A 27184-nucleotide genomic window follows, 5' to 3' on the forward strand; every position below is an offset into this window, starting at 1 on the left:
TAAAGGGCACTCTACGTTCCTGAAGCTCAGCTGAGGTGGAGTCAGTGGGGAACCCTCCGATCGCATAGGAACATCTTGGATCTGTTCTTTTTTGTTTTAAACATATTTTAGCTAAATCAAACACAAAATGTAGCACTTGGACACCATATGGATTCATGATGTTTACGAGAAGCATTACAAGGGATATGAGATCCATAAATCAGGGAGTGGCTCCCATTGATCTGTAAGTATATTCTCTTTCCCAGCGACAGAGATAGATAGTCATGTTCAAGTTTCTTGACATTTCAGGGCAGATCGTAGACAGCAAGCACGAGAGATTTGCTTGTACTTTGCTTGCATTTTGCGCTATGTGTTTCTAAAAGACCATCTTGTCCTCTTTTCTTCAGGACAGAGGTAGCAATGTGGAGTTTCTCTTCTAACTTTGTTGACCCATTTTCCATTTCTGTTACTGTGTCAGTTAATAGCGCATTGGCAGGAAAGAAAATAGTTTATGCCCTATTCTCCAGCAGCTCTCCTCCACTTCCTTCAGTTAGGAAACACTATTTTTTTGAGACCCTCCTTTTTCTCAACCTCTCCGTCTTTTTTTTTTTTTTTTTTTCCTGAGATACAACTGCGTACTTTATCATAGTACTAGCCTTTTTCCCCCATCCGTATTTCCTTGCATGCTCTCAATTCAGATGGTTCTGCCTCTCAATGAAAGGTTAGTTTTTTTAATCTATGTGAAATCTGTCTTTTAAAAACAGACAAAGCTCAAATTGAACTGATCAACTCAAATGAAAGGAAATGGAAAACATGAAACTGCTTTAACTCAAAACTTGTATCTAAGGCTAATATGTATTAAGTCACATTTGTCAAGAGTGTGCATCTCTGAGTTGCATCCATTAACTGGGTCCATGATTTCAGAATAACTGGAAAAATAAAAAGTAATTGGTGGAACTTAAGGTTACAACATTGACCAAAGATGGGAAATAATTTTGCATTTGCTGTTCTGGCTGCATATACAGGTTTTACATTAGAAAGTGGTGCTTTGTTTAAATTTCTGCTGCATGACTATTTTCTGTCTCGGCAGAGGTCAATAAATACAAAGTTATGAAAATTTCATCTTTTAATTAAAAGAGGTCTGTGATCCACATTCAAAACAGTATAACTGAAGAAGTCTTTCAATTAAGTAGCTAATTGTTTTAACTGCTCACTGTCTTAATCTTTGAATTATTGCTTATTTCTAACATTTTGCCCTTTGGTGGCACCTTGGGTGTGTGTCACAGGGAATAAATAAGGTGCTGTGCAGATATCTGATGGTTTAGGCTGTCAGACTCTGGTACCACGAGGTCTTTCCTCAGGCAGTTATCTACAAAGGGGAAGTGAGAAGTCTTAACAGTCCTTCCCTTCTTTAAGCCAAGTTCAGCTGTTAGTGGGATGCAAAGCCGTGGGAAGCCACACTGCGCTCCCACTGAAGTGTTTCTTGGAGCTATTCAGGACTGTGTTGCGGTCACATAGAGCACACAGTCCACTTTCATCTGCTGAGCCAGTTGTTCGCTTTCTTTCTGTTCCAGTGACAGCCCCTGCTGCTCATGTGCATCAGGACCAGCTGCTTCTTAGCCTGGGTCACCTTTGCTGCCTTCAAAGGCAATTGTGGCTTGAGTGCTTTTGGACTGGTGGGGATCTCAGTGGAGTATTTTGTAGTAGATGTATGTGCATGTGTATAGTGCAGCAGCGGTGTGAGTAAGGAATGTGCTATGAACAAGGACAGGGTAGGTTATTCAGAATCAGGGTAATGGTGATGTGGGAATACTTAGTTACAGTAGCCTGGAAAAACAGAAAAAATGGCCGTTACTTTACAGAGGACCTCGTAAATTTTTCCTGTATGCTCTGTATGCTCAGTCCCAGTTTTTATCAGCCCACTTCTGTGCACTGACAAGATTTCCACTGAGAGCTACCGAGCTGGCACATGAATGCATGAGTACTCTGTAGGACATTTACTGAACTTGTTTTTCATTACATAAAATCTGTTTTGTTCAACTTCACTCTGCCTACATGGATAAATTCTTACTGCTCACCTCATGAAGCCACAAGACAGCTGGGGTGTTCGCAGCTCCTAACTTCTGCACTTTGTGCTCAGCCTGGTTGTTGCATGCCCATCTTTGATGAAACTCAGGGAAAACCCTGCCGATGGCTACTGCACAGGCATGGTACGTTTCCTATTTTGATATATATTTCCTTTTCCAGGGTGCTGGGGTACAGTGTTAGCAGGTGCACTTACTCCACTTAGTTCAACAGGGAAGTAAGACTCAGATTTTACCAAAGGTCTACAGTTCTGCTGGGTGTGGACGCCATTGTTCACAACTTAAGAGCCACCCCAGTTCAAAGATATCTGTACAGAGCCTTACAAATGTGAATGGAAGCTACCATAGGGCTGTATGATAATTCAGACTGAAGGGACCTCAGGAGGTCCTGCTCAAAGTAGATTCAGCTGTGATCAATTAAGTTTTGAAAACATCATGGATGGAGCCTGTTTAACTTTGCATAGTCTTTTCTATTACTTGACTGACCTCATGGTGGAAGAGTTTCTTCTTATATCCAGTCTGAACCTCTCTTTTTCAATTTATGCACATTCTCTGTTGTGTTCCCACAAGGCACCACTGTGAAGAGCCTGGTTCTCTGTTCTTGATACTCCTTGCAGGAGTTCTTCAACTCCTTGCAAGTGTTGGAAGGCTGCTGTTAGGTCACTTCAAAACCATCTCTTCCCCAGGCTGAACAAGCCCTGTTCTGTTAGCCTGTTCTCACAGGGCAAGTGCTCAGCCACCTGACCATCTTGGTAGCCCTTGTTGCTCTCACTCCAGTTCATTGATCTTTCTGGTATTGGAAGCCCAGTGCTGGATGCAGTATTGTAGATGTGGTCTAATGAGTGCTAGACAGAAGGGGATAATCACTTCCCTCAGTCTGCTAGCTGTGTTCCTGTTAATACAGCCCCAGGCATCCTCCTGTGTAAGGAGAAGCTGTGTTGCCCCACGCAGGGTGTGAGCAGAGGGCTAAGGCTCTCTAACAACGCAAGGGTGTTTTAAACTGCAGCTTGAATTGTCATGCAAGTAGCAGGAGGCAGATGGCTGAGCCTTCTTCTCTAGTAGTGATCAGTATGCCACCGTGGTATGTCTCTTTCTGCCTCCATCTGTTGTCAGGCTGGTGGTGGAGTAACCTATGGTGGGACATATGCAAGCCTACCACTGTATGCAGCACCACATAGAGAAACTTGTACACATGCTTAGCTGTACTGATGTCCCTTTTTGCAAGAATTATTGTTGGAAACAGAACCTTTTTTCTGGCATGTCAGAGTCCTTGCTCATTTGTTGCTTCTTTCCCAACACTTTCAGCCAAGAAGCAATAGGCAGAGTTTTAAGGGTAGAGATTTGAGAAGAGGCCAATGACAGAAAAAAGGGACAAGAATTGAAAGGCACTGAGAGAGTTTGAGTTGTGTTTCCCTGGCGAGCTGCAGTGCTGGCCACTGGAAAGATTTTGCCTTGATCCCACTACTGGTTTTACTTTGATTGTGAGCATTTGCAGCTGTGTTTTCCTTGTTTACCTCACTTGGCAATTGTTGGCTTTGGGGAGAAAAAAAGCCTACATGATTTGTGTATGAGAGTCCTTGATAGCGGGAAATTTACCATCGAGGCATAACAGTGACAAGAAAGTAGAAACCATAACAAAATTCACTGTTTAAATGTTAAATTTATGTGTCTTTCTCATTTAGACCATTAATACAAAGGTAGGGTTTTGAACCCTATTTTCAGTTTTTATCCTGGCATCAGAGAACAAAGGTGGCAGCATCTCAGAAAGTCCAGGAGTTGTGAATTTGAGGGTAGGTACCTATAGCTGTCTCAGAAAAGCACATAATTATTATCATAATCCCTACCATTTTATCTGTTTATATGAGTAAATTGTGTAGTCTGATAGCTCTTAAGTGCATTGTATCATTATCATGCACATCAAATCAAACCATAAACATTTGTATAAGCAGTGGAAACTGTGAGAATGAGTCACTATTCTGTCCTTCAAATGAAGTTCTGGATTATTTGAGGTTTTCAAAAAATTGTAACGGACAATTAAATGGGGATTACACAGAAGGGAATTATTGATTCATTCTTAAATTTAAGTTAAGAAGAAAGAGGAATTTGTCTACCATTCCCATTGTCTACCATATGCCAGTCAATGAGGGTGAAAAAAGTAAAACGTTACCTTCCCTAGTTCTTGGAAAAGTTGGCCTCTAATGAAAAAAAAAAAAAGGAAAAAAAGGATTAATTTGCAAATCTTGTTGTAAAGCATTTCAATGTTAATGATTTTCATTCTGTAAGGAAGATTAGTTTTATATAGAGATTTCTAATCCAAGTTTGTGGCTGTGTGTGCATGTTTATCTCAACTTTAGTATGGCTTTTGATAGTCTCTCATAACATCATCATAGAGAAGGTGATGAAGTATGGGCTAAATAAATGGACATTGAGGTGGACCAAAAACTGGCTGAATTGCCAGGCTCAAAGCATTGTGATCAGTGGCACAAAGTCCTGCTGGTGACCAGTCACTAGTGGTGTACCCCAAGAGTTGATACTGGGTCCAGTATTATTTAATGCTCTCATTAAGTATCTCGGTGATGGAACAGAGTGCACCCTGGGCAAGTTTGCCGAAGACAGAAAACTGGGAAGAGTGGGCAGTACACTGGAGGGTTGTGCTGCCACCCAGAGGGATCTCGAAAGGCTGGAGAACTGGGATGACAGGAACCTCATGAAGTGCAATAAAGTGAAATGTCAAGTACTGCCCTGGGGGAGGAACAGCCTGTCAGCCATCAGCCTCCTGGGCTGTGCTATGAAGAGTATTGCCAGCAAGTCCAGGGAGGTGATCTTTTCCCTCTGCTCAGCCCACATCTGGAGTGCAGTACTAGAACATACTGGAGTGAAGCAAAGGGCCACAAAGATGAATGCGAAGATGACTTTCCAGTGTGAGGGTGGCTGAACACAGGCACAGGTTGCCCAGAGTGGTTGCGGTGTGTTGGTGTGTCCGTCCTTGGAGATATTCAGAAGAGGACTGGGCACACTCCCAAGCGACCTGTTCTAGTTGGCTGTGCTTTGACAATTTTTAGAGGTCCTGTCCACCCTCAACTTTTCTGTGGTTCTGTGATTTAGAAACACAGAGGCAAGAAGGTTTAGGAAAGCCACAGGGAAGAACTTGTGCTGTTAAAATGTTGGAGCAGAAGTTGTTCTTAAAGTTTCTTCCTGGAGAACAGAGAGGATGGGGGTCCAGTGGTACAACAACTGTAGCTCGGACTCCTTTGCTTCATCTGTAGTAGCAAATTAAAGATTGGTATGAAACTCAGTTGACTACACTGTTAAATTGCTAAAATGGTGCCAGGGACATTTGCTTTAGCCTGTGCTAGTTACTCTCTCACAGGCAGGTCCTAGGTATGGCTTTGTCCATGGCCAAGCCAACTTCTGCTCTGCCCAGGCAGTTTGGATGTGGTGACCTTGCTTTGGACAGTAGGGAAGTTAAGCGGTATTGATGTGGGCTGCTCCATGCCAGTTCGCCTCAGTACCAGAGAGGCTTTTTAATTTACTAGCACAGATGTAGGCTTAAAGTCTGGGTGCCTGGATCCATAGCTGGCAACCAGAAGAAATGTATCTTCTGCCAAACCTCTAGCTCCCATCCTCATGAATCAGCTGTATTTTCAGGGCAGGACCTCATCAGTCTTTTATGACTGATAGGGAACCAGGACAATAGACACTTTGTCTGAGCCAGAAGCCCCTGGAGACAGTGCTCCAAGTGTCAACTTCATTTATAAAAAATGGAGGAACCTTAAAAGACCTGAGAAGACATTAAAAGACATATTAAAAGACTTGAACAAAAAAAAAGAGCTTAAAAACATAAAAGTATTTGCATGGGAAACTTAAATATATATATTTTAAATTCTGAACAGCAGCAATAGCAATGCTCCATTGTTCCATTTTATTTCTTATAGAGCAGAAATTCTGTTTTTTGAACAGCTGTGCTGACAGTATTCCCTCTACCTATTCTTCACAGTATATCCAACTTCCCATCAAAATAGAACATTTAGTCTTTCACTGGTGAGCAATGCACAACCTGTATGTTTTTAATAACTTGGATGAAGCCAGGTAATTCATCATGCCCTGGAGTTTTTTTTCAAAGACATCTTTTTATTCTGCAAAAATTATGTCTCCTGAAAATTGTTTTTTTTTCCAGGTACTTGTTCTGGATTCCTTTCACCATTTGTATTTGAGTGAAACTATGGATGTTCATCAAGTATGGAGTGTGGACAGCTGTTATCCAGATATTTTAGTTTTCATTTGGATAACATAGTTAGCGAACTTGGGCTATGGTGTGCAGAGGTTTTCCCTTGGCTTTTCTTGGACGCTGCTCTGCTCCAGAGATGCCTCAAGCTTTCTTGAGTGCGATCTTCCTCACCTTGATTTGAGTAGAAGTGATGGTGCTAAACACCTTGGAAATCTTCATCCGTGGGTTTGAAAATGCTAACAGACCTCCATCAGCCAAAGCCTCACGTGTACTGGTGCAGGAGGACAGATAGCATGGCAAAACTGAACTGAACTCTTCTGCAGACTTCAGCAATGTGTTTTAAGTTTTAAATGTGCTCTAAGTTTTTGCAGTTTTAAGCAGATGCTTAAGAGATGCTATAAGCACTTGGAAATGCGTTAGTTTGAATGCTGAAACTGTTTTTATTTTGTGTATTGGTTCTTGTGTTAGAAGTTATTTGTGGAAGGAACTCTATGCTGCTGTCTGGTAGTAGACTTCTTTCAGTGTAAACATCCATATGAAGCCCCCAGGAATAATCTCAATACAAGTAAGGAAGTATGATTATATATCCAAGAGACATTTGCAGCACAGTTCAGTTTTGGCAGAAGGCATATGGCTCTTTAAGCTTTAAAATATTGTTTTATTTTCTGAAATATACAGAAAATACAGAGTTTCTGGAATCTAAAATATTTTTTAATGTAAATTACAACAGTTCCGTAGAGGAAGCCATGTGCTTTACCAGTGACTCGATGCGAGTTGGCTGGCACTCAGGTGATTTTAGTCACTGAACTGCTTCAGAGGTTTCAGGCTTCTTCCTTACTAAGTTGCAAGAAATTAGTGGAAATTTTTTGTGTTTCTATGAACAGACAGGGTTGGCTGTCTCACTGTGTGCAAAGATTATCAGTATGTCTGTAGGGGGAAAAAAAAAAAAAATCTATCTCCCAGTAAAAAAGTTAGTGATTCTGTGGAAACAGAATTCAAGTTGCATATAGATAATGAAATAATTTTCGGGATGGCTTTTTCCTTCATTTTTATAAAATAAGTATTTTTTTCCTTTTTAAAAATAGTTTTATTAGTAATAATCTGTATGTAACTGGAATAATATTTGGAGAGAAGGTCACTAGCACTCTAGTGAAAATGCAGAACAAAATATCTTTTTGTCAAAAAAACCCCCAAACTTCAGTACAGCAGGTACAAATAGTTTGCTTTGTATTTCTTTATCTCTTACTCAAAGACTCATTCAGTTTTATTCCGAATGGATTCAGTTGCCCTCTGAGGGCACTGTCCATAGAGGATGTAGTTGATGGGTGTGTGGGAATGTAGTAAGAGGTGTAGAAGGGTCTCAGATAGTGACATCTGACAGATTTGTGGCCTACAGCATTTAGGAATAAGGAGGAGAATTAGGAGATATTTTACTTTCTTTTTTTCATGATTATGAATACCCTCCCAGGTCTTCTGCGTTTGCGTGGTGTAAATGCTGTTTAATGGCTAAGCCGTGTGATTTGAAGCACAAGCTTTCCCTTTCATCTTATGCATATCACGTCTTTTCACAATCAGTTCAGGGACTTCCTTTCTTTGCCATCTATCCCGTAATTCACCTTTTTGCACCTGACCTAACAGCATGGCATTGCATCTGCTCTTACAGGCTGAATTTTTATGTAGCTCATGGAAATTAGTTTTTCTTCTGCATTTTGTTGTAGTTAAAATACTTGGTTTATGCTTTGGAAAGCTCATCTTTGTAAATTAGCTTAGGAATAGTTTGAATTCCTCTTATATGCTATCTAAGTAACATGGTTTTGTTTGTGACTATTTTCTATCTGAAAAGGTTTGTTGGTTAGGATATTGGCAGCCCTTCAGTAGCTGCTGTCCTGTTTCCAAGGAGGGAGATGGAAAAGGTTTCTTTGCCTTTTGACCTGAAGCTATCGAGAGAAGCAGATCAACAGTGAGGTCTTCAGGAGTGAAAAGCCCAGATGTCATCAAGTTCTGCTTGTTTGAGTAACTTTCTCTGTGGAAGCTTGAGGAAGTGACCTCGGATGACATCCAGTGCAGTTGCTTTGGTCTCTGAAAGAATATTTGGTAGAATTTAGGGTCTGTGTCCAACAAAATGAGGAGAAAGTCCATGCTCTATCAGTTACCTAAAGCACATTAATTTGCCTGAGTCTTTGTTGAAAATACTAAGAGCTGTGACACCAACCCCTATACTTTAATAGGAAGATACATGGTGGTATAGTTTTGGGCAAGGAGAAAAAGAGAGAAAGCAAAGAGGGGAGAATATAGCCTTCATAGCAATACTGGTGGAGCGTTTAATTAGCAATGGCAACTGCACCTGATTCTACTTAAAATAATTAGCTGTCCATGAGGAGCAGAGAGCATAATGTATGCATAAATCCTGGAGGTGTTTGCAGGGTACTGGTGCAAATATGTTACCTGGTTGTTGCTTTTTCACGATAAATAAAAAAAAATTTTAAAAACCCTGTAGTTCAGTCTGATTACGTAGGCTTTAGAATCTGGCACTTAAAGGTGGGATCTTCTGTGAGGTACGACATCCAGCACCACAACTGTTGGTCATTGTGAGGGGCCTATGAAGTGTTAACATGCAACTATATTAAATTAATTTAACAATACATTGACTTTTGCCAAGAATTTACATTAAAAATTACAGTGTTTGCTTTTACATTCTCTTAACTTTTCAGTGGAACAGGCCAAACCTTTCTTTTACCTTTTCAGTAGAACAGGCTTTACTGAGAGCATTCTTCATTTGCAGGCAAAAGATGAATGTGTAATCCAGTAATTTTGTGTAGGTAAATGTTCTATAATATGAAATCTTATATGCTATACTAGCAGAAACTATCTCTTATAAAATGCTTGCATGGTATAACATTTTTTTTCTTGTTCTATTAATACTAATTTTGTACAAGTGCATACATTAAAGGAGAGAGAGTTAATAAAACTGTACAGATGACAGCTGCTTAAAGTTTAAGTATGTGAACAAGCAACTAGTAAAATTTAGAAATATTAGAAATATTGTATTTAACGTAAAAATACAAATCCATGCTTTATCAAGATATTTATTTGCAGTATTAACTGATTTGAAACTTGTACCGTAATAAAAAAACCTGGAAACCCTTCCAAAGAGGAAATAATTTCTAAATAAATAAAATGTAAAAATGGTAGTAATAACAGGTCAAGTTCTTTATTTTTGAGGCTGAAAAAAAAGGAAATACTGAATATTTTTTGTATCAACCATGAGTTTGTCTATACTATTACTTGCCAACCCTATTAGAAATGTAAAAGCAGAATGGTGTCTCTGCCCTACTAATTTTGTCATTTTCCACTTGGCAAAAAGCTAGCTTTTCCTTTTTTTTTCCTCTAGCACACATGTAAACATAGCTCTGTTTAATTTACTTTTTTTTGCTGCTAGCTTGGAACTGCTGATGTTGGCACAGTTTTATAGGACAAATGCTTAACGCTGCAATTACAGTTAAAGAGGAAGCAATATTAAGACACTGGAGACAAGTTGTTTCCATCTCCCTTCTGCTCTCCTCCCCCAATTTTTTAATAGTGTCCAAATTACTTAAGTTACAATATCTGATGTCTACTACCATAGTTAGTTGCAGAAACAGTCTCTCTAAAGGGAGTAGTGCATAATGTAGATGGCTAAGCTCTCCAGGATGACACCTGTAGCTCCTGAGGAGGTCAGTCAGTTCTGACTCGAGCTTAGTGGACTGAGCAGACTTGGCAGATGTCTTTTGGCTTTTAGGGGTCTTAGATTTCCCACCCTCTTGATAGCCATCTAAATAGTATTTTTTGTGAGGTCAAAAACCCCTCTGATGTCTTTCTAGTACTTATTTCTCTTATGTCTTCCAGATGGCTTATTAGTATCCCCTTAGTCCTATTTGCCATGTCTTTGAATGATAACTTTGGAATTCAGAAGCACCAATGAATTGTCTAATATAGCTTATAGGTTTGCAAAAGAAACAAAGAAAAGCAGAAAGATTAAAAAGCCAGTAAGCTTACACAGAAGAGTTAAGAAGTAGAAAACATGGAAGCTGGAAGCCAGAAGAAAAATACAGTCCGTATTCAGTTTCCCAGGTTTTGGGCTTTTAACTAGTTTTCTTTCCTCAGTTTTAAGAGTTCAACAGCTGCACTCCAATTTCATTACAACTGCGATCTACTGATATATGGCCTAACAGTTTTTCAATGAATGAATGAGAGTTCCATTTCTTACAGAATCACAGAATGATAGGGTTGAAAGGGACCTCTGGAGATCATCTAGTCCGACCCCCCTGCCAGAGCAGGGTCACCCAGAGCAGGTTGCACAGGAACGCGTCCAGGCGGGTTTTGAATGTCTCCAGAGACAGAGACTCCACCACCTCTCTGGGCCGCAAATATTATTTCAGTCAATACTTTCTTGGAAGATAAGGACTTAATACAAGCAGTAAGCAGTAGATAATCAGTCTTTCTGGATCTCTGCTGTTATTGTAACAGATTTTTGACATTAAAAATTTTAGAATGAAAGTTCTGTTGTATTTCTTGCATTTGAAAAGCTGTCAGAGAAAAAAAAGGCATTATTAGGACAGATTCAAGTTTTACTTCTCTTCTGCTTGTAGATGCACTTAGTATCAGAAAGCTTTAAGTTTAAATGTCCATTTAGATGTTCCATTGAAATCCCCATACTGAGTGCTTCTGATTGCCTAGGAGCTTTTGAAAGTGCCTGATCTGTTCTTAAGTATGTGTTTATAAGATGTGGTTACTGGCAAGATTTTCTCAGCATGACTAAGTGAACAGCTGAAACTGGAGTGTTTCTTGAGTACAGTGTTTTGATTTTGTCTTAAATGCCAACCATTGGTGTGCTGCAGAGAACATTAATAACATTAATAACAATGCATAGAAAAAAATAATAATTCGGGGTGAAACCATTTTCTTTATGTGTATCAGTTGCATGGGACTCTTAATTCCAGGCAGGAATGCAAAGACCCTTGGATATTCAGCCGAGGGTTGTTCAGCCTGGAGAAGAGAAGGCTCCGGGGAGACCGTATTGCGGCCTTCCAGTATCTGAAGGGGACCTACAAGAAAGCTGGAGAGGGACTTTTTACAAGGGCATGTAGTGATAGGACCAAAGGGTAATGGCTTCAAACTGGAAGAGGGTAGATTTAGGTTAGGTATCAGGAAGAAATTTTTCACTATGAGGTTGGTGTGACACCGGAACAGGTTGCCCAGAGAAGCTGTGGATGCCCCATCCCTGGAAGTGTTCAAAGCCAGGCTGGATGGGGCCCTGAGTAACCTCATCTAGTGGGAGGTGTCCCTGCCTATGGCAGGGAAGTTGGAACTAGATGATCTTTAAGGACCCTCCCAACTTAAACCATTCTATGATTCATGAAATAGCTTTAATTTCTGCTAATAGAAGGAGTTTAGACAATGTTACCCAACTGGCTACGTGCTTCAGTGCAGAGAAGATGAGAGTTAGGTGTAGAGCCTGTAACTGAGCTTGATTTCTGATTTGCAGTCACATAGGGCTATACAAAATTCTACACCATCTGGGTTGTGGTGTTTACTGTCCCTACAATTTTTCTTTATAAATATGTTATTGCAGTACTGTATTTTTTCCCCAATATTCATATGATGGATGTAGTTTTTATCTTATGCCATTTCTTTGTTATGCCATGATATTTAATGTGGATAAATCTTTTGAAATCCTTTTGATTAACGTTCAAGGGAGGTCACTTTAGCATATCTTAAATTGCTGCCTGGGGGGGCCTTTCCTGTCTTCATCAGTCATGAGAAACCTTGAATTGCTATACAGGCACAGAAGGAGTTGTTTGTTGTAAGTGTGGCAGGCTGAGGTATAATGCTGCTCTGATGTAATGACGACTTTCTACTAAAAGTACCTTACTGTGTATGAAGGATAGGAAGAGGCTAGATGTACTATTGGAACGTCGGGGAAATAATGTTGGTTAAGCTAGTTGTAAAGACACAGTTTAATGTAACATGTTGTACCTTTTGGTAATGAAATGATTAAATAAATTACCTATATAGTCTTTGACACATTTCATTGAATACCAATAGATTTTATTACCTGGGGAAGGCTTACATAAATGATTTAAGTATACATACCTGTGATTAGAAATCAGATCATGAAATGACAGTATTTGGAAGAAAAGAATCTACAAAACTTTCGACTGTAAACCTGTCAAGATTTGGTAGTCTTGATATGTAAGACGGGAACCCCTGGAGTTAGTCATGTACAGAAATACTGACTTGTGGTAAGCAGAGAAAGCATTTACATGAGTAATTTTTTTGGCATAAAAGTTCTTATTACTTGAAAATATTCCAGAACTTGGGGGGGTGGGGGGGGTGGAGGGGAAAGGGAGGGAGGGAGAAACACATTTATCGTATTATAAGTAAGAGCAGAATTTAGAAACTACTTGCATAACTCAGTGTCATGCTGCTTAAGATACTGATCCATTGCTGGTAGAATAAGAGGAAAAATTTTAGGAAATTTGCAAGAAAATTTACCACTGCAGTATGTATGAATTATACCCCAGAGGTCTGATAAATATCTATATCTGTAGCACCTCAGGACTATGCTGAAGTAGGCAGACCAAGCATTTAGATCTGTGCAAAACATACTGCTTTTATGGTGTAACTCTGTGTGCTCTTGATGACATTCTGTAAAGAGGATAGCAAGACGTTGAAGGGATAAAAAATAATAGGCCATAGCAACTATGGGTCATACTATGTGTGTTTTTTTAGATCTGCTGCTGTAAACCAGCAAATGAAGTTAGTGAGAAACTCAGCTTCAGTCTGTGTTTTTTGCTGCTCATATTCATGGACTTTTGTCTCATGGATATTTTCAAAGAAATAATAGCAATCACACCATCTGAAAGAAAAAAATTTGGAAACATTGAGGCATCAGCCTTTTGTTGTGCTACTGGTGATCGCTTCGAAATATGTAACAAAGTTTTCTTTAACACCTGTGGTGTTTTCTGTGTCTATACAAGTAATGTATAGACCCAGGTGAGCTCTGGGTGAAGCCTAGCAGTCCTGGGAGCAGTCTAGCAGTGGCGAATGGTAAAATGCAAGTGTGTCTTCTCCCTTCTTGACTGATTTCCTGTGCTCTTCAACGGATTTTGCTGTTGCAGTCAGATTTTTGTTTATTGTTTTGTTTTGCCACAGTTGCTTCCACCTTCCGAGTCTCCTTGAACTTCTTGTGCATCTTTTGTGTATCTTCCTTCAGCAGTGGCTCTCACTTTTTGATCTGTTGTCAATACCAATTTGTGTGCTGCTGATGGCTTCCTGCAGAGCTCCGGGCTAGCCTGTAGTTCTCAGTGTGTGCTGATTCATTTTCTTTCCCCAAGCTTTGGCATCCCATAGCTGAGGAATAGGAAAATTGTAGAAATGGTGAGTGCCTGGCTCCACTGAAAATCCTGGCATTTCTACTTTTGACATCTGTGGAGCTTGGATTTTACTCTTTTTGATCTTTTTGCTAAATCCAGATGCCACTTGGCTGAGATCTGTATTATAACACTTCTTCTTATGATACAGAATCATAGAATGTGTTGGGTTGGAAGGGACCTTTAAAGGTCATCTAGTCCAACCCCCCTGCAGTAAGCAGGGACATCTTCAACTAGATCAGGTTGCTCAGAGCCTCGTCAAGCCTGGCCTTCAATGTCTCCAGGGATGGGGACTCCACCACCTCTCTGGGCAACCTGTTCCAGTGTTTCACCACCCTCATTGCAAAGAACTTCTTCCTAATGTCCAATCTAAACCTACCCTGCTCTAGTTTAAAACCATTGCCCCTCGTCCTATCGCTACATGCCCTTGCAAACAGCCCCTCCCCAGCTTTCTTGTAGGTCCCCTTCAGATACTGGAAGGCCAGTATAAGGTCTCACCGGAGCCTTCTCTTCTCCAGGCTGAACAACCCCAACTCCCTCAGCCTGTCCTTACAGAAGGAAGTGCTCCAGCCCTTGGATCATCTTCGTGGCCCTTCTCTGGTCCTGCTCCAACAGGTCCATGTCCGTCTTGTGCTGAGTTCTTTCTGTGGTATTTTTTCAAATCTTTAAAATGAAAGGGTTTTGACCTGAATTCCTCAAGAAGCAAGACTCACCCATCTCCTTAACAATGTATTTTTCTGTGTATAATAAATATGAAATTGCACCAGAGGTTTAAAAGAAAAATGTAAGAAATGGGAAAAATATGACTATCATCTAAGAGCTGCAGGATTTTTTTCATTCTTGAAACAATTTTGTGTAGGAAGCAGGAAGACAGCAATCCTCAGTGCTTAGAGCATGTGCCCAGCTGCCTGCATGACATGGTGCTGGTGGTGGCCTGGTGGCACTTGTCCTGCTGTTGTCACTGACCCTGCTCAGAGCAGTTCTCAGGGCAACTGGTTGAAATCAAAATCTCAGTATGGGAGCACTGCAAATTCAGACAACACATTTATCTGCTGACCAATATCTGAAAATCCATTTGGAATAGGTTTCGTGGTCATCTTAGTTTTTTAAGTACAAAGTAATTTAATGTTGTTACCTCTACGCTTTTTTCCTAGAATTTAGCCAACACTGGCCGCTTGAGTAATGATAATGCTTTTGGATATAGGCTGTGAAAATGTTGGAAATCTACAAGACTTTACTTCTTTTTCAAAATAAATTGGCTTTTTAAATTCTCAAATAAGCTACTGTAGGTTACAGATCTATCTAGACCTCTTTTCCACAGTTGCCTCTTCTGCCAGTGATTATAAGATTACTATGTAGTCCACTTCTCTGTGATTTCAGGTGTTCTTCATCATATGACACACATTTGAAGAGCTAACCACTCTACTATTTCGATGCAGTAGAATTTCTGTATGGAATTTCAGATGGAATCAAATGAAAGTTGATATTAGCATTGGCTACTCGATTTTTACACTGTTTTCTCTGAAATGTTAACATCATTTTCTGCCGTCTTATTTTTCAGTAAATGGCTCATTTTGTCAGCCTCTAGCAGAGGTCACGAAGGCACTAACCTGCATCTTGGGGCCAGATACAGTTGGAATTTTTAATGTGGTCCCTAACATTAGCTTTTGTAGGGAGCCCAGATATGGGTCTCTGTAGGCAGGTATCAAGTGCAAGTCAGGTAGCACAATGATGTGCATATGCATATTGTATTGTGCATATTGTATGATAGTAACATTTTTTTTCACCTTATCTTACTGTTTGCTAAATCTCCTTCAAACCAATACAAACTCATTTCTCTAGGGGGATTTTTCTTATAAGCAGGAACTTGTATTTAGCAAGCATATCGGAGCAACTTTCTCTTGAACTTCAAATAAGAAGTACAGACACACAAATTAAATATCTGAAAAAGTAAGTCCCTTGAACAACAGAAGACAAAGACGGAAAAATATTTTCCAAAGCAAACTAATTGCAGCCAGAGTAGCTATTCTTCATGCAGTGCGGTAGTAGCCAAAGAGAATGCCACCTTCAGAATCATTTGTAGAGAATTGTAAAATCTTCCTTGTGCACTTCGTTGCCTGAGCTCTGCTGTATCGAAGCTGTGTTATGCACTTGTTTACATTATTCTTCCACCAGATGCCTTTATAGTCACATGCGAATAAATGATCTTGCACAGAAAGTTCAAAACAAAAGAAAACCCAGAGAAATCCCTCCTGGAGCTTCAGAGCAGAAAGCACAACTGAGCAAGAATTTCAAAGCAAAAAGTCAGCTGTGGGCAAGGTTTCCCTCCTGCTGCTTCTTTCTCTGCTGTCATGCATTTTGCACGTCTTTCTGTGCATGGCACAGTTTCAGGATAAGGAGTGGAATGCAGTCCCATGCCTCTTCAAACCTGAGGGTAAGTTGCCACTTCAAGCACTCCCCGGCTGAGTACAACTTAATACCTTGTCACCCTTTCCCTGGGTAAATTATTTCATCTCATGTCTTTTACATGAGAGTTAATTGGAGATCTCCTGTGTTTCTCCTCTGTGGTTTTGTGCTGGTTGTGGATGTGGGCTCAGATCACAATTAACAGATTGGGCCCTTGCAGGGGGTCGGTCTCTCCTCCCAAGTAATAGGCGATAGGACAAGAGGAAATGGCCTCAAGTTGCACCAGAGGAGGTTTAGACTGTATATTACGAAAAATTTTTGCACTGAAAGGGTTTTTAAGCATTGGAACAGGCTGCTCAGGGACGTGGTCGAGGCACCATCCCTGGAGGTATTTAAAAGGCGGGTAGACATAGTGCTTAGAGATAGGGTTTAGTGATGGTTTTTGTCAGAGTTAGGTTGATGGTTGGACTAGATGATCTGAAAGGTTCCTTCCAACCTAGACAACTCAATGATTTTATGGAGCTTCCCTGCCTGTCCATCAGTTGTTGCGAGCTTGGGTTGCATCCAAACTGCTACATCATTATCCACTATTTAATTTCAATTTGAAACTTTTGCGTGCATGATACTGAAGTGCTAGTTAAAAAGCATAACTTTTATAGTTTTTCATAATTCTTGTAAGATTGGTTTCATTTTATTTTGTTACTTTTCAGTTTTTTTTTCTTTCCACTCTGTATTACTGCAACTGAAAATAAGTATATTTCCCACCCCCCTTATCTTTTAGAGTTTGCTTTAATTAGAACAGTTATTACAAACAAAAATTAGGAGAGGACAGATGTAGTGTAACATGACAGCACTGATGGTAACTGGTATTATGGAAAGATGTGTTGGAGCTGATACTCTGCTTGGGAGAATAATTTTGTTTTGTGTAGTTTGCGGCTGTTCTTTGGTTAAAAGATATCACAGATTGTATGTTGCAGGCAATTTACTGAGTAGGTGTTCTAGGGAAGTGATAACCCAGCAGAAATCTAGCAATTCTGACTAGGGTTATAATTCTGTAACTGTGAACAGTTAATGTTATGGTTAGGAAATACACACACATGCACACAAATCTCCTAGTTACATTGTAAATGTTGGATAAGTCAGAATAAGGTATGAGCAACTCAGTTTTAGTACATGCTCGAATTTATCTTAGGTTTTGAATCTGACCCTTTTTTCAAAAGAGGGAAAGCTGAGTCTTCATCCCACTATCTCTCAGAACTTATTATTCCTTTTGTTGGTTTGAAAGCGTGGAAAAGCTGATGAAAACCTTACAGCTAAACAAGTATTGGGGAAAATTTCTGTGTTCAGTCATTGGACAGGCTAGGAAACTTTCAGGTACTTTCCTGAATTCTTGAATGTTTTACTGATATTGTTTCCAAGTATCAATAGTGAAGGAGTTTCCTTATAAGGAGGCAGAGATTGAGTTGTGGTTTGATTTATTAATCAAGCTGAGCAGCTGAAGCAATACAGTAGCCCACAGCTGAGACACCATACTGTGTATCCTGATTTGTTCTGGAACTTTTTGTATAGGTCTTTATACAGGATTAATCCTAATAGCATTAGCGTGGTAAGACATATTGCTAAGTAGACTTAGACTACTAACAAAGACTTAAAACAAACAAAAAAAATCCTTTGGACATTGCTATTAAATAGCTGACATGACATCAACCTCTTTAACCAATTCCCGGCTTTTTCTCAGACATCATCTTGGACAAAAGGGAAACTGAGCAACGGATTACCAGGGACCATGATAACACTGTCAGCCTTTTGAATTATAGGCTGTTGCCATCTAGTTACTCATCCTCATTCAGAACATTGTAATGAACGTTGTAATGAAACTAACTCTTAAACTGATAGTTAAAAAGCACATTTGATCATTTTAAAGCCTGTGTTTACGAGCCTTCTATTTCAGTCAAAAGTATCCAACAGTACAATGCATCTCAGATAGTTTTTGGATAATTTAGTAATTTAAATACTGATATTTTTAATGATCCTGAAGGCATAGTATCAGTAAAACAAATGTGAATGCTAAAGATAGGATTTAAATTTAACATTAGTCTTTTTAATGGTTCTGAGGCAAGAATTTCCATAAATTAGAAGGAATATATCTAAACCTGTGTCTTTCTGGTTTGATATACTGTGTAGGTGGTTTCATAAATCATCTGCAGTTAAAATGACAACCCATAGTAGAATGGTCTGCTAATTTAATTTTGCTAAATGATTCTTTTTTTAAATCACTGTAATAAGTTGCGATAAATGGTTAATATGATCAGTTTAAAGGCCAATTTAAATTTCAGCAGGTTTTTTCACTTCTGTCATGTGTATTGTTTACTTCCATGGTCAAGTGCAAGTACTTTTCATTGATATAATCAGTTTACGTAGTAATTTCAAGCATAATAAAGCACTGCTTGTTCAAGGCTAAGCATACCTTTTTTTTTTTTACTTGAAGTTTGGAGCTACTGCTTCTAAAATAAGTGATGATCTTAGATACAGTGGTTCTTAAGTGGTTTGCTCTTACTGTTGAAATACCTGTGAACTTCTGAATACTAAATGTGGAAGAAACCATTTCTTTTGCAAATGATGAGAAGTAAAAGCTGGTGTATGATAGGGACATGTATATACGTTCCTATGCTTCAAATTTGGAAGCCTGGGTTTGCAGAGATGTTCTCTGCTGCTGTTGCTAACAGGGTCCCCGAGGATTGTGGCTGTGACACCTGCCTCAGTGCTGTCCGCACGTTTCACAAGGGGACTAGGCCAAAACCCCCATCTGAAAGGGATGAGTACAGGTGATCACTGTGATCATAGTGCTGGGGTCATGGTATGTGACCACAACAGAAAGCAGTGCTATGAAAGTTGGTGGGAATGCTTTTGAAAAATGATGTCATGCATATGTTGAATGTCAATTGCCTGTGTGGCAGTTGAATTTTTTGGGGCAGGTATTCTGTCATCCACATGAATTATCCATAGATATCTGAATGGCTGCTATTTTTTTTAAGGTGTGCATTTTGCACTGTTCATTGCTACAATCTTCCTTGGATATCAGCAAGCCCTGGCTGTGAGGTGGCTTGTTGCCTTCTCCAGCTGTCTATTGCTGCTTTCCAAACGGGGCTTATGACCCTCCTTGTGGGCCAGTCTGGCATTTGTTTTTCTCCTCTATACGTAAGAAGGAAGGGTGAGACAGAAGAGGTGAAATAAAGAAAAGAAAAAAAAAAAAAAAAAAAGAAAAAAGCAGCCCTTCTGGAAGTATCTTCTCTGTCCCAAGGTATTACACTGTGCTGACACCATCTGCTTCATGCAACAGCCAGTTGGAGTTGATGTCCTCTAAGCAAAACCTAGTTCTATCTCCCTGTGTGTTGCTGGGTCTTTGGCTAAGCCATTTGGCTGTGTGGCAACGTCTGGCTCTAAGGGGGGTGGTGGTGAAAAGGGAGGAAGACAGGCAGCAGCATATGCAGCACTCCCAGTGGTTTCTCTGGCCAAAGCCACAGTTTAGGTGGGACTAGGAGGACTTGGCTGTAACTACAAAAGAATAGGCTGGAGGGTGTCATGCCTAGAAATTTTGCTTTCTAGTTTTTGGTGACGTGAGCTATCCGAGACAAGTGGCTAACGTAATGGGTGGGAATGTATTTCACCATAAGCTTTTAAGCTTACGTTGGCATTATTCGTCCGTCTGCCAGTATCCAACCTGGACTGGCTTTTACATTTCTGTCAGGAAAAACTTCCTTCCATCAAAGCGTTGCATCTTTACTCTTTCTGTGCAGTTATTAGTCTGAAATCCCCAGGTTGTCCTGTATTTCTCCTGTTTCCCTGTGTAGTGACGCCATAAATGAGGGGATGTTCCACAGCCTCTTGATGCCTCAGTCTATGGTATAGAAGTTCTGGCAATGCAAGATGTCTGATGGGGGGCATCAGGCCTGTAGCAGAGACTGGGCTTTACGAAATTCAAGCACCATTTCTCGTCAAGTATTGCTGTTGTATTTCTGAACAGGAAACGCTCAGCTTTTGGCTAAAGGCCAAAATCCTTCTTAATTTTTCACGGTTGTTTTACTGAAACCATGTACTTCATGGAAACAAAACTTGTAAGGGGAAAATAAAACTTTCTAACAAAATACAATTTTGAATGAAAATATGTACCATCTTTACAAGGTACAGAAATTTTATGATGGAGCTATAGTGACTGAACTGGTTGCTGAAAGAACACATTAGAGGTAGTCTGGAGTTTGAACATGGCAATGTTTAATACCGCATGTCTTCAGATGCTTACTTCCTGCTTACTCCCTCTGTAGAAATTATGCTGCAAATGTTACTCTGTCTAAAATGCTGTGCCTGTCGTCTTGTACCTCTGAAACGTTAAGAGTCACAAATGGGGGAGCTGGCAGACATGGGAAGCTGTGAGTGGTAACTGAAGGCAGGAGTGCCTCACGTGGTTGTAAAGTGAATATTTTGGTTTGAGACTGAAGATGCTGGAAAGTAACTAGAATCAGTTTCCTCTTAGCGTTGCTGGCTCATAATAATATACCTATTTTGGGATAGGCTATTTAATTTTGTTATTTCCCACTTTTTGTGGTCTTTTTTTTTTTTTTTGGCTGTAAATTTGCAGGATAAATCCATTAAAATGAATAAATCATGGTTCTGTAAATAAGTAGGATTTTACTATTAAAATTGTTTATCAAATGCCAAAGCAAATAGTAGGAACATACTGTAAAGGTGTAAGATTTCAAATGGAGAGGGAGATGCCCAATAGATTGCACTTCTGAGACACTATGACCTTTGGTACTGGATATTACAGCACTGTATTGACACATTGACCATTAAAGCATTTGACCTTTCTGTACCCGGAATGTACCTGCCTTGATCCTTCTGGTTTCTGCACTAGTGGATTTAAGACCCCATGGTACTCCAGCTGTACTCACTGATGTAACTTCAGTTTCCGTAAAACACTTCTATTTTAAGGCCTTTTAGTTTAGTCTTTTTTCAGCACATGATTATACCAAGACAATGCAATTAAACGTAATTTTGTTCACTCTGTTGAAAACAAATTTTGGCTGGTCAGTCTCTGCAGTCCATGGGCAGGACAAATGGGTGGGATTTAGACTCATTACAGGAACCTCTTCATGTTGTTTCTGCAAGGCATGATGGACACAATATTTTTAGAGTAAATACTTCTAACAGAAACCCAAAAAAGAGTTCTGTACGCTGTAGGAAAGAGTGCTGGGATGCATTTGACTTTCTAGCATGTGTAAATATTTACCGTTCGGCTTTGTGCTTATTCTTCTAGACATTACCCAAAGCAGTCCTTCACTACAGTGGCCGACACACCAGAAAATCTTCGCCTGAAGCAACAAAGTGAATTGCAAAGTCAGGTAAATCAAACAATTCTTTTGGTTCATTAATATTAGACTGTCAGTCCACTTCTCTATAGTTTTTCTAAGTAGTATTAGTATTTCTTTGTACTAATACATTGTAGCACTTATTTAACTGTAATAAATATTTTTAGGTTGGTATAACGCTGCGAAAGGAGGGGTTTTATTTCTGATCTCACTTATACTAGTTACCATACTGTGTTACATACTAGTTTACCGTACTAGTTATATACATGCAAGTCCATTGACATCACTGAAATCCTTCATTTTCAACAGTATATGAAGTATCTAGGTAGTTTTTAATGTTTGAAACGTTATAGCTCAACCCAGAGGGTTCATTTGCATTAGACAGACTGTCATTGTTAGCTTGCATCAAATTTAGTCATAAAATAGCTGTGTGATTAGCAAACAATTAATTTGCCATTAGCAAATATTTAGAAGCCTTTAATACTTGTCAACATTGAACCGACTGAATGATCAGTTTATGGATCTGTTATGTCCTCTGTGAACTCATATATGGAGCAGTCTGTAAGCCAGTTGGGGTAAATATGTTATTAGTCAAAACTTATTTGGGTTAATAAGAAAAATATTGAAATTAAAACATAAAAAGAAAAGGGGAGGAAAAAAAAAAAAGAAAATAGCAATGAAGACTTATGTGACCCAAACATGATGTTTGTTTTCTATTGTTACTTGGTAGTCTATAATATACAGTTCTTATTCATATAAATTTCTTAATATCTGGACAACCCCCTAAGCCTCTCTGATCCCTTATAACCCTTATAACTTTCCTATTGTTTGATTTATGCAACACTGGAAATTGGCCTGACTCTGTGAGACAATTGATAATATTTGATTGAACTTTATTTTGTGAAAGTTTTTTTTTTTTTTTTTTACTATTGTTGTAGTGTGGATTTAATTGTAATCTCATTATAAATTGATAATTATTGTTGTCAATTAATGTAGTAAAAAAAATGGAAAACAGTAGGCAACGAACTTTCTTGTTTGGGAACTTCCCTGTTGGTTAATGGGTGAAATCAAAGGAGGGCTAAAGAGAAACGCTAGCACAGATATTTAGCATGGTATAAATTTTTCAAAATTCTTTACATTTTGCCATTACAGTTATTGATTATAAAAGAGAAATTCTTTCATGCTGAAATTGTGACATCTGGAAAGAGGAGAGTTTGTGGAATGTACATCTCCACTTCAGTGGTTTTTAGAGTGGAGTTTCTTCATTTTCTTATAGTTCAGTGGTTCTGTGTACTGTAGTTACCGTTCTTTCACAAAATTAAGAGGAACTTGTAAACTATACTTTTTACAGGTCTGTTTATAAGAATATAAACTTTGAGCCCCCTATTTTTTTAGTGTCTTGATGGAAAATGTTGGGATTGAGGAGAACAATAAAATTTTACTCCTCTTTCTGTTAGTTTTTCACTGGATTGTCTTGTGTATCTCCGCATGCAGCCATGCACACGTGGATATGTACAAATCTCAGGCCAAAACTTAAAACAATCAGGTGTATGCTTTGCCCATGGCTACCTCTGTCTGCTTATCCCCAGGGTATCAGTTACACCAGGGGTGAGTTTGCCCACTGTGACTTTATAAGGATTCAGCTACACAAGCCTAATTTGGTCACAGCTCTCCAGTGATGGTCAGAGTGGAAGAGAAGCCAGCTGACTTCCTCATGGCTACGTCACCTGCCTCGGGAGGCTGTGGTGAAAAAAGCTGAGACAGAGATTTCAAACCTTATACCCACAATTTTGTACCTTTACTCTCATGTGAATCGTGAACCTTAATCAAAAAGGCCCTCAGGGAAGCCTCCAAAGCCATATTAGTTGCGGCAGGGGAAGTTTAGATTAGATATTAGGAAGAACTACTTTACTGAAAGAGTGGTCAGGCACTGGAACAGCCTGCCCAGGGAGGTGGTTGAGTCACCATCCCTAGAGGTATTTAAGAAACGTCTAGATTTGGCACGTCAGGGCATGCTCTAGTGACAGAGATTGTAGGGTTTGGGTTTTTTTTTTTGTGTGTGTATGGTTGGACTCGATGATCTCAAAGGTCCTTTCCAATCATGAAGATTCTATGATTCTATGATTTAAAATACTGGCAAAAGACACATTCTAATGGGACTGGTTTTCTGTAGGCAGGTAGGCTTTAACTAGAGAACTTGTTTGAAGTTGGTTAAGAAAAGTATGAATGGGACGAATCCTGTTTGGGCGTTTAGAGAGGGCAACTCTCCTGTATGAAGTCCAGACAGATTAGAATCTCATTTAGGAAACTTACCTTGTTTTAAAGCAGTCTACTTTCTCCGTGGTTATTTTGATAATACTTCTGAGGGACTAGGGGCTGTTGAGAACTGTCAGGGAGGTGTAGAGGTCAACTGGTAGGCATCAGTCTGAGTTAAGACTAACATATTAAGGACTGAAATAATTTCTGTTTTTAAGACTGTGTGCTGTCCCAATACATGATGGGCTTGGTACATCTCCAGTTTAGCTCACATGTTCCAAACGTGCATGGATCAATTGTCTGTCTTGGCTAAATATTGAATAATCCAAGGACTGTGGTCTATTTCTAGAGTACGTAAGAGAAATTGCTTTCCCTAACCTATTTGAAACATGCTGACATGGCACTTTGGAAGTGTAAGGAAACTTGTTCTGGTGTTGTTTTCTATTTGTAAACAGAGGACTTAGTATTGTAGGACTGGGTAAGCAATATCAACCAGAAACTTGGAGCTTGCTTATATATAAACTTGCTGCAACTGTTCACAATGCACTGGCATAAAACATTAGCTAAAGATCTACTCAGAACTTTGAACAAATTAAGGGTTTCTCTTCATTTCCATGTGCCTATTTTCAAGGCTATTAGGCAGTAAAAGGCTTGCAGTTGATGCAAATATAATTCTAAATTGTAAGGGCACAAATTTACCTACTTTGAAGAAAGTCCATAATATTTCTGATCATCATTTGCTTCCTTGATGTTGATTCACATCAAGACTGTGTGAAGTAGTCTAGTCTGTAAACTGTTTTAATGCTGAAATAAAGATTCCAGGGACTTTTCATAATCCAATTTAAATCTTGTAATAAAACAAACCTTCAAAATATTACATAAATTATCAGAGTATAAGGACAGAGAAATTGCTATCCTGAATGGGCCCTATTGGCCGTCTAGTCCATCATCCTATCTTTTCAGAGAAAGCTGCAAGACTCCCAACTGAAACAAATACATGATATATAATTTGCTATCCTATTTCAGTGCTGTGCAGCAGAAAAAAGTGTGTACATGGTTCAAGAAAAGCCCTTCACGTGAAACCAAACTTGGCTGGACAGAATCACATTATTACTACCTTTCAGTATTCATCAGAGCTGCTTGAGCCTCCTGCCAATGCAGCGACAATTTGGGACTGAACAAATTCTGTGTTAGGTAATGTAAAAAATTATGTTAACTTCTGAGTAAGAAGAAATGCTTTTCTACAGTAATAGCTGCTTTCTAGTTTCTAAGTAAACATCTTTAATGTTTTTACTTCTGAAGAGGCACAACCCTGTGTTTAACTGCAGGACTCCGAGCGGCTTTTCAAAATCTGTAGCTTTAGAACTATTGTTTATCTCACTCAGCAAAGCAGGAGGAATTGGTAAAGGAAACACCATTAAATATCGTATAAGCTAAAAGACACATGTTTTTGTAAATTTGTTGTTCTGATTTTCATTTAAGCAGCAATTGTCAGCGTTTTAAGTTGAAGTGCTGGGTCCTCTACCAAGACTCCATTAAGGTCAGGATCAGGTGCCAGGCTGTCATGTTGACATCGCACGACAAGAGCAAAACAAATAAGCCCAAAATACTGTTTTCTGGAGGAGTCAATAGAAAATGGATTGCTCTTTAGAACACTTGAAAAATTATGTTGTTAAGAAGTCAAAGGGCAGCACTTAAAAGCTTTCCAGAGAATGTTCTCCTTCTATACAAAATAATTTCAGAGCTTTTCCCTCCTTTAGCCTTTTGCTTCCATAGGTTTTCATTCAACTCTGTAGTTTGAAGGAGACACAAAAATATTTTAGGAGGAGGCTGTACATTTGATTTCCCGTTCTGGAAGACTCCCCAGTTCAGAGTGCCTCCTGACTGAAGAAAAATGAGTTTTAAGGTCTTTCATCCCCTAAATAAAGAATCTAGACAGAGATCCAGTGTCTCCAGTAAGATTTTTTTTTTTCTTTATGCCTTTCTGGTGAAAAAATCCCTGTCTTTACTTTTTTGGGGGTTAGTGTGTTCTCTTACTCCATAGCATACAATGTATACTTTCCACATGCCCTTGCCTCACCTAGATGAACTCAGCTATAGAAGTCACCGATATGCTCACCTCAGCTATATTTACTTGGGGATTTCCTTTACGTACCTTAGCTACCGATCTCTCTAACTTTATAACAGTGTAAATTTTTCTGTGGCCTTTAGTTCTTGTCTGTGGCAATGCTGTGTAGATCAAAAGCAGCAAAGACACAGAGGTGTTCTGCAGCAGCTCTTGGCAAGAAGGATAACAAAATGTAGGATTAAAGGGAGGGCTGATATTTAAGGCGGGTTCTCATACTCTTAACACTTTCTGCGGAAATCTACTTTCTGGTAAGTCTTGGGGAACATGATAAAAAATAATGCTATCGTCCTACTGCCTTCTCGTCGTAATCTGTGGTGACGCAGTGTAAGGCTGCTCTTCTTGGAAACTCCTAGTGCCTTTTTTTCATATGGGAGAAAATACTTTTCGTTTATTTCTGTTACAGCAGCTTGGATACTGAAAGTGTATGGGGCGTTTTTCTGTAGGAAGAAACATACTTGCAGTTTTTCTCGTTACACTGAGTTCATAAAATGTTGATTTTCACAAAGTATCATCTTTCCTTAGGAGATATTCCCAACTGGATCGGGCTATTATCCTAATAGTCTAACATTTTAAGAGTCCTTACTTTCTCAGGAATTGCTTGTGTTTGTATCTTTATCTGCCAGTTCTCACCAGAATAATCATGGTAATATTGAGCATTTGGAAGAGAGTGAACCTCAGAAAAGGGAATAAAAAATCCTTATGGTCGGATGTTTGCCTCTAGGATGGCCATACTCCTCTCTGCTCAGCTGAAGAAGAGGTAGACTCTGCCTAGCAGTTCTCTGTGAAAGCGCAAGAGACGATGGGTGTAAACTGAAATACAGAAAATTCTGTTTATACATAGGGAAAAACTTTTCCACTGTGAGGGTGACTGAACACTGGCAAAGGTGGCCCGGAGAGGTTGCAGAGTGTCCGTCTTTGGAGATTTTTCTGAAGAGGATTGGGCACAGTCCTGAGCAATCTGCTGTAGCTGACTGTGCTTCGAGTATAGTGATGCATTCGGTGATCTCCAGAGTTCCCGTCCAACTTCAGCTGTTCTCAGATTCTGTGATTCCTCTTTGTTCTTTCCTTCCTCAGGTTCCTCTTGACCGTTTCTTTCTTCTTTCTTGCTGCCTTCTCTATGCTTCTCTGTTACAAGAGTGTGTGCTAGCAAACTTGCAGGCAGATTGTTTTTATTAGCTGTTTTTCTTGATTTGTTAAAAAGCTTTTTCAGTTTATATGCTCTGCTTTTATGAAGTCTTTGGAATGAACTGACACAGTGAATGCTATAGGGGAACAAAATGCTGGATGGATTACTAAAGCAGATATTAAATGGATTTCCTGGGGTA

At 39.4% G+C, this 27184-nt stretch overlaps 1 protein-coding gene across 2 annotated transcripts in view; it reads left to right on the forward strand.

Annotated features, from left to right (window-relative positions):
* NEBL (nebulette) overlaps nt 1-27184 on the forward strand; it is a 274675-nt gene that overhangs the window by 63563 nt on the left and 183928 nt on the right. For both annotated transcript variants that reach the window (XM_074574501.1, XM_074574502.1), the window contains exon 3: nt 21424-21508. In XM_074574501.1, coding sequence (XP_074430602.1) covers nt 21424-21508 — 85 coding nt within the window. The remainder of the gene's footprint in view (nt 1-21423; nt 21509-27184) is intronic.

Source organism: Larus michahellis, chromosome 2 (assembly GCF_964199755.1).
Source record: "Larus michahellis chromosome 2, bLarMic1.1, whole genome shotgun sequence".
Lineage (NCBI taxonomy): Eukaryota > Metazoa > Chordata > Aves > Charadriiformes > Laridae > Larus > Larus michahellis.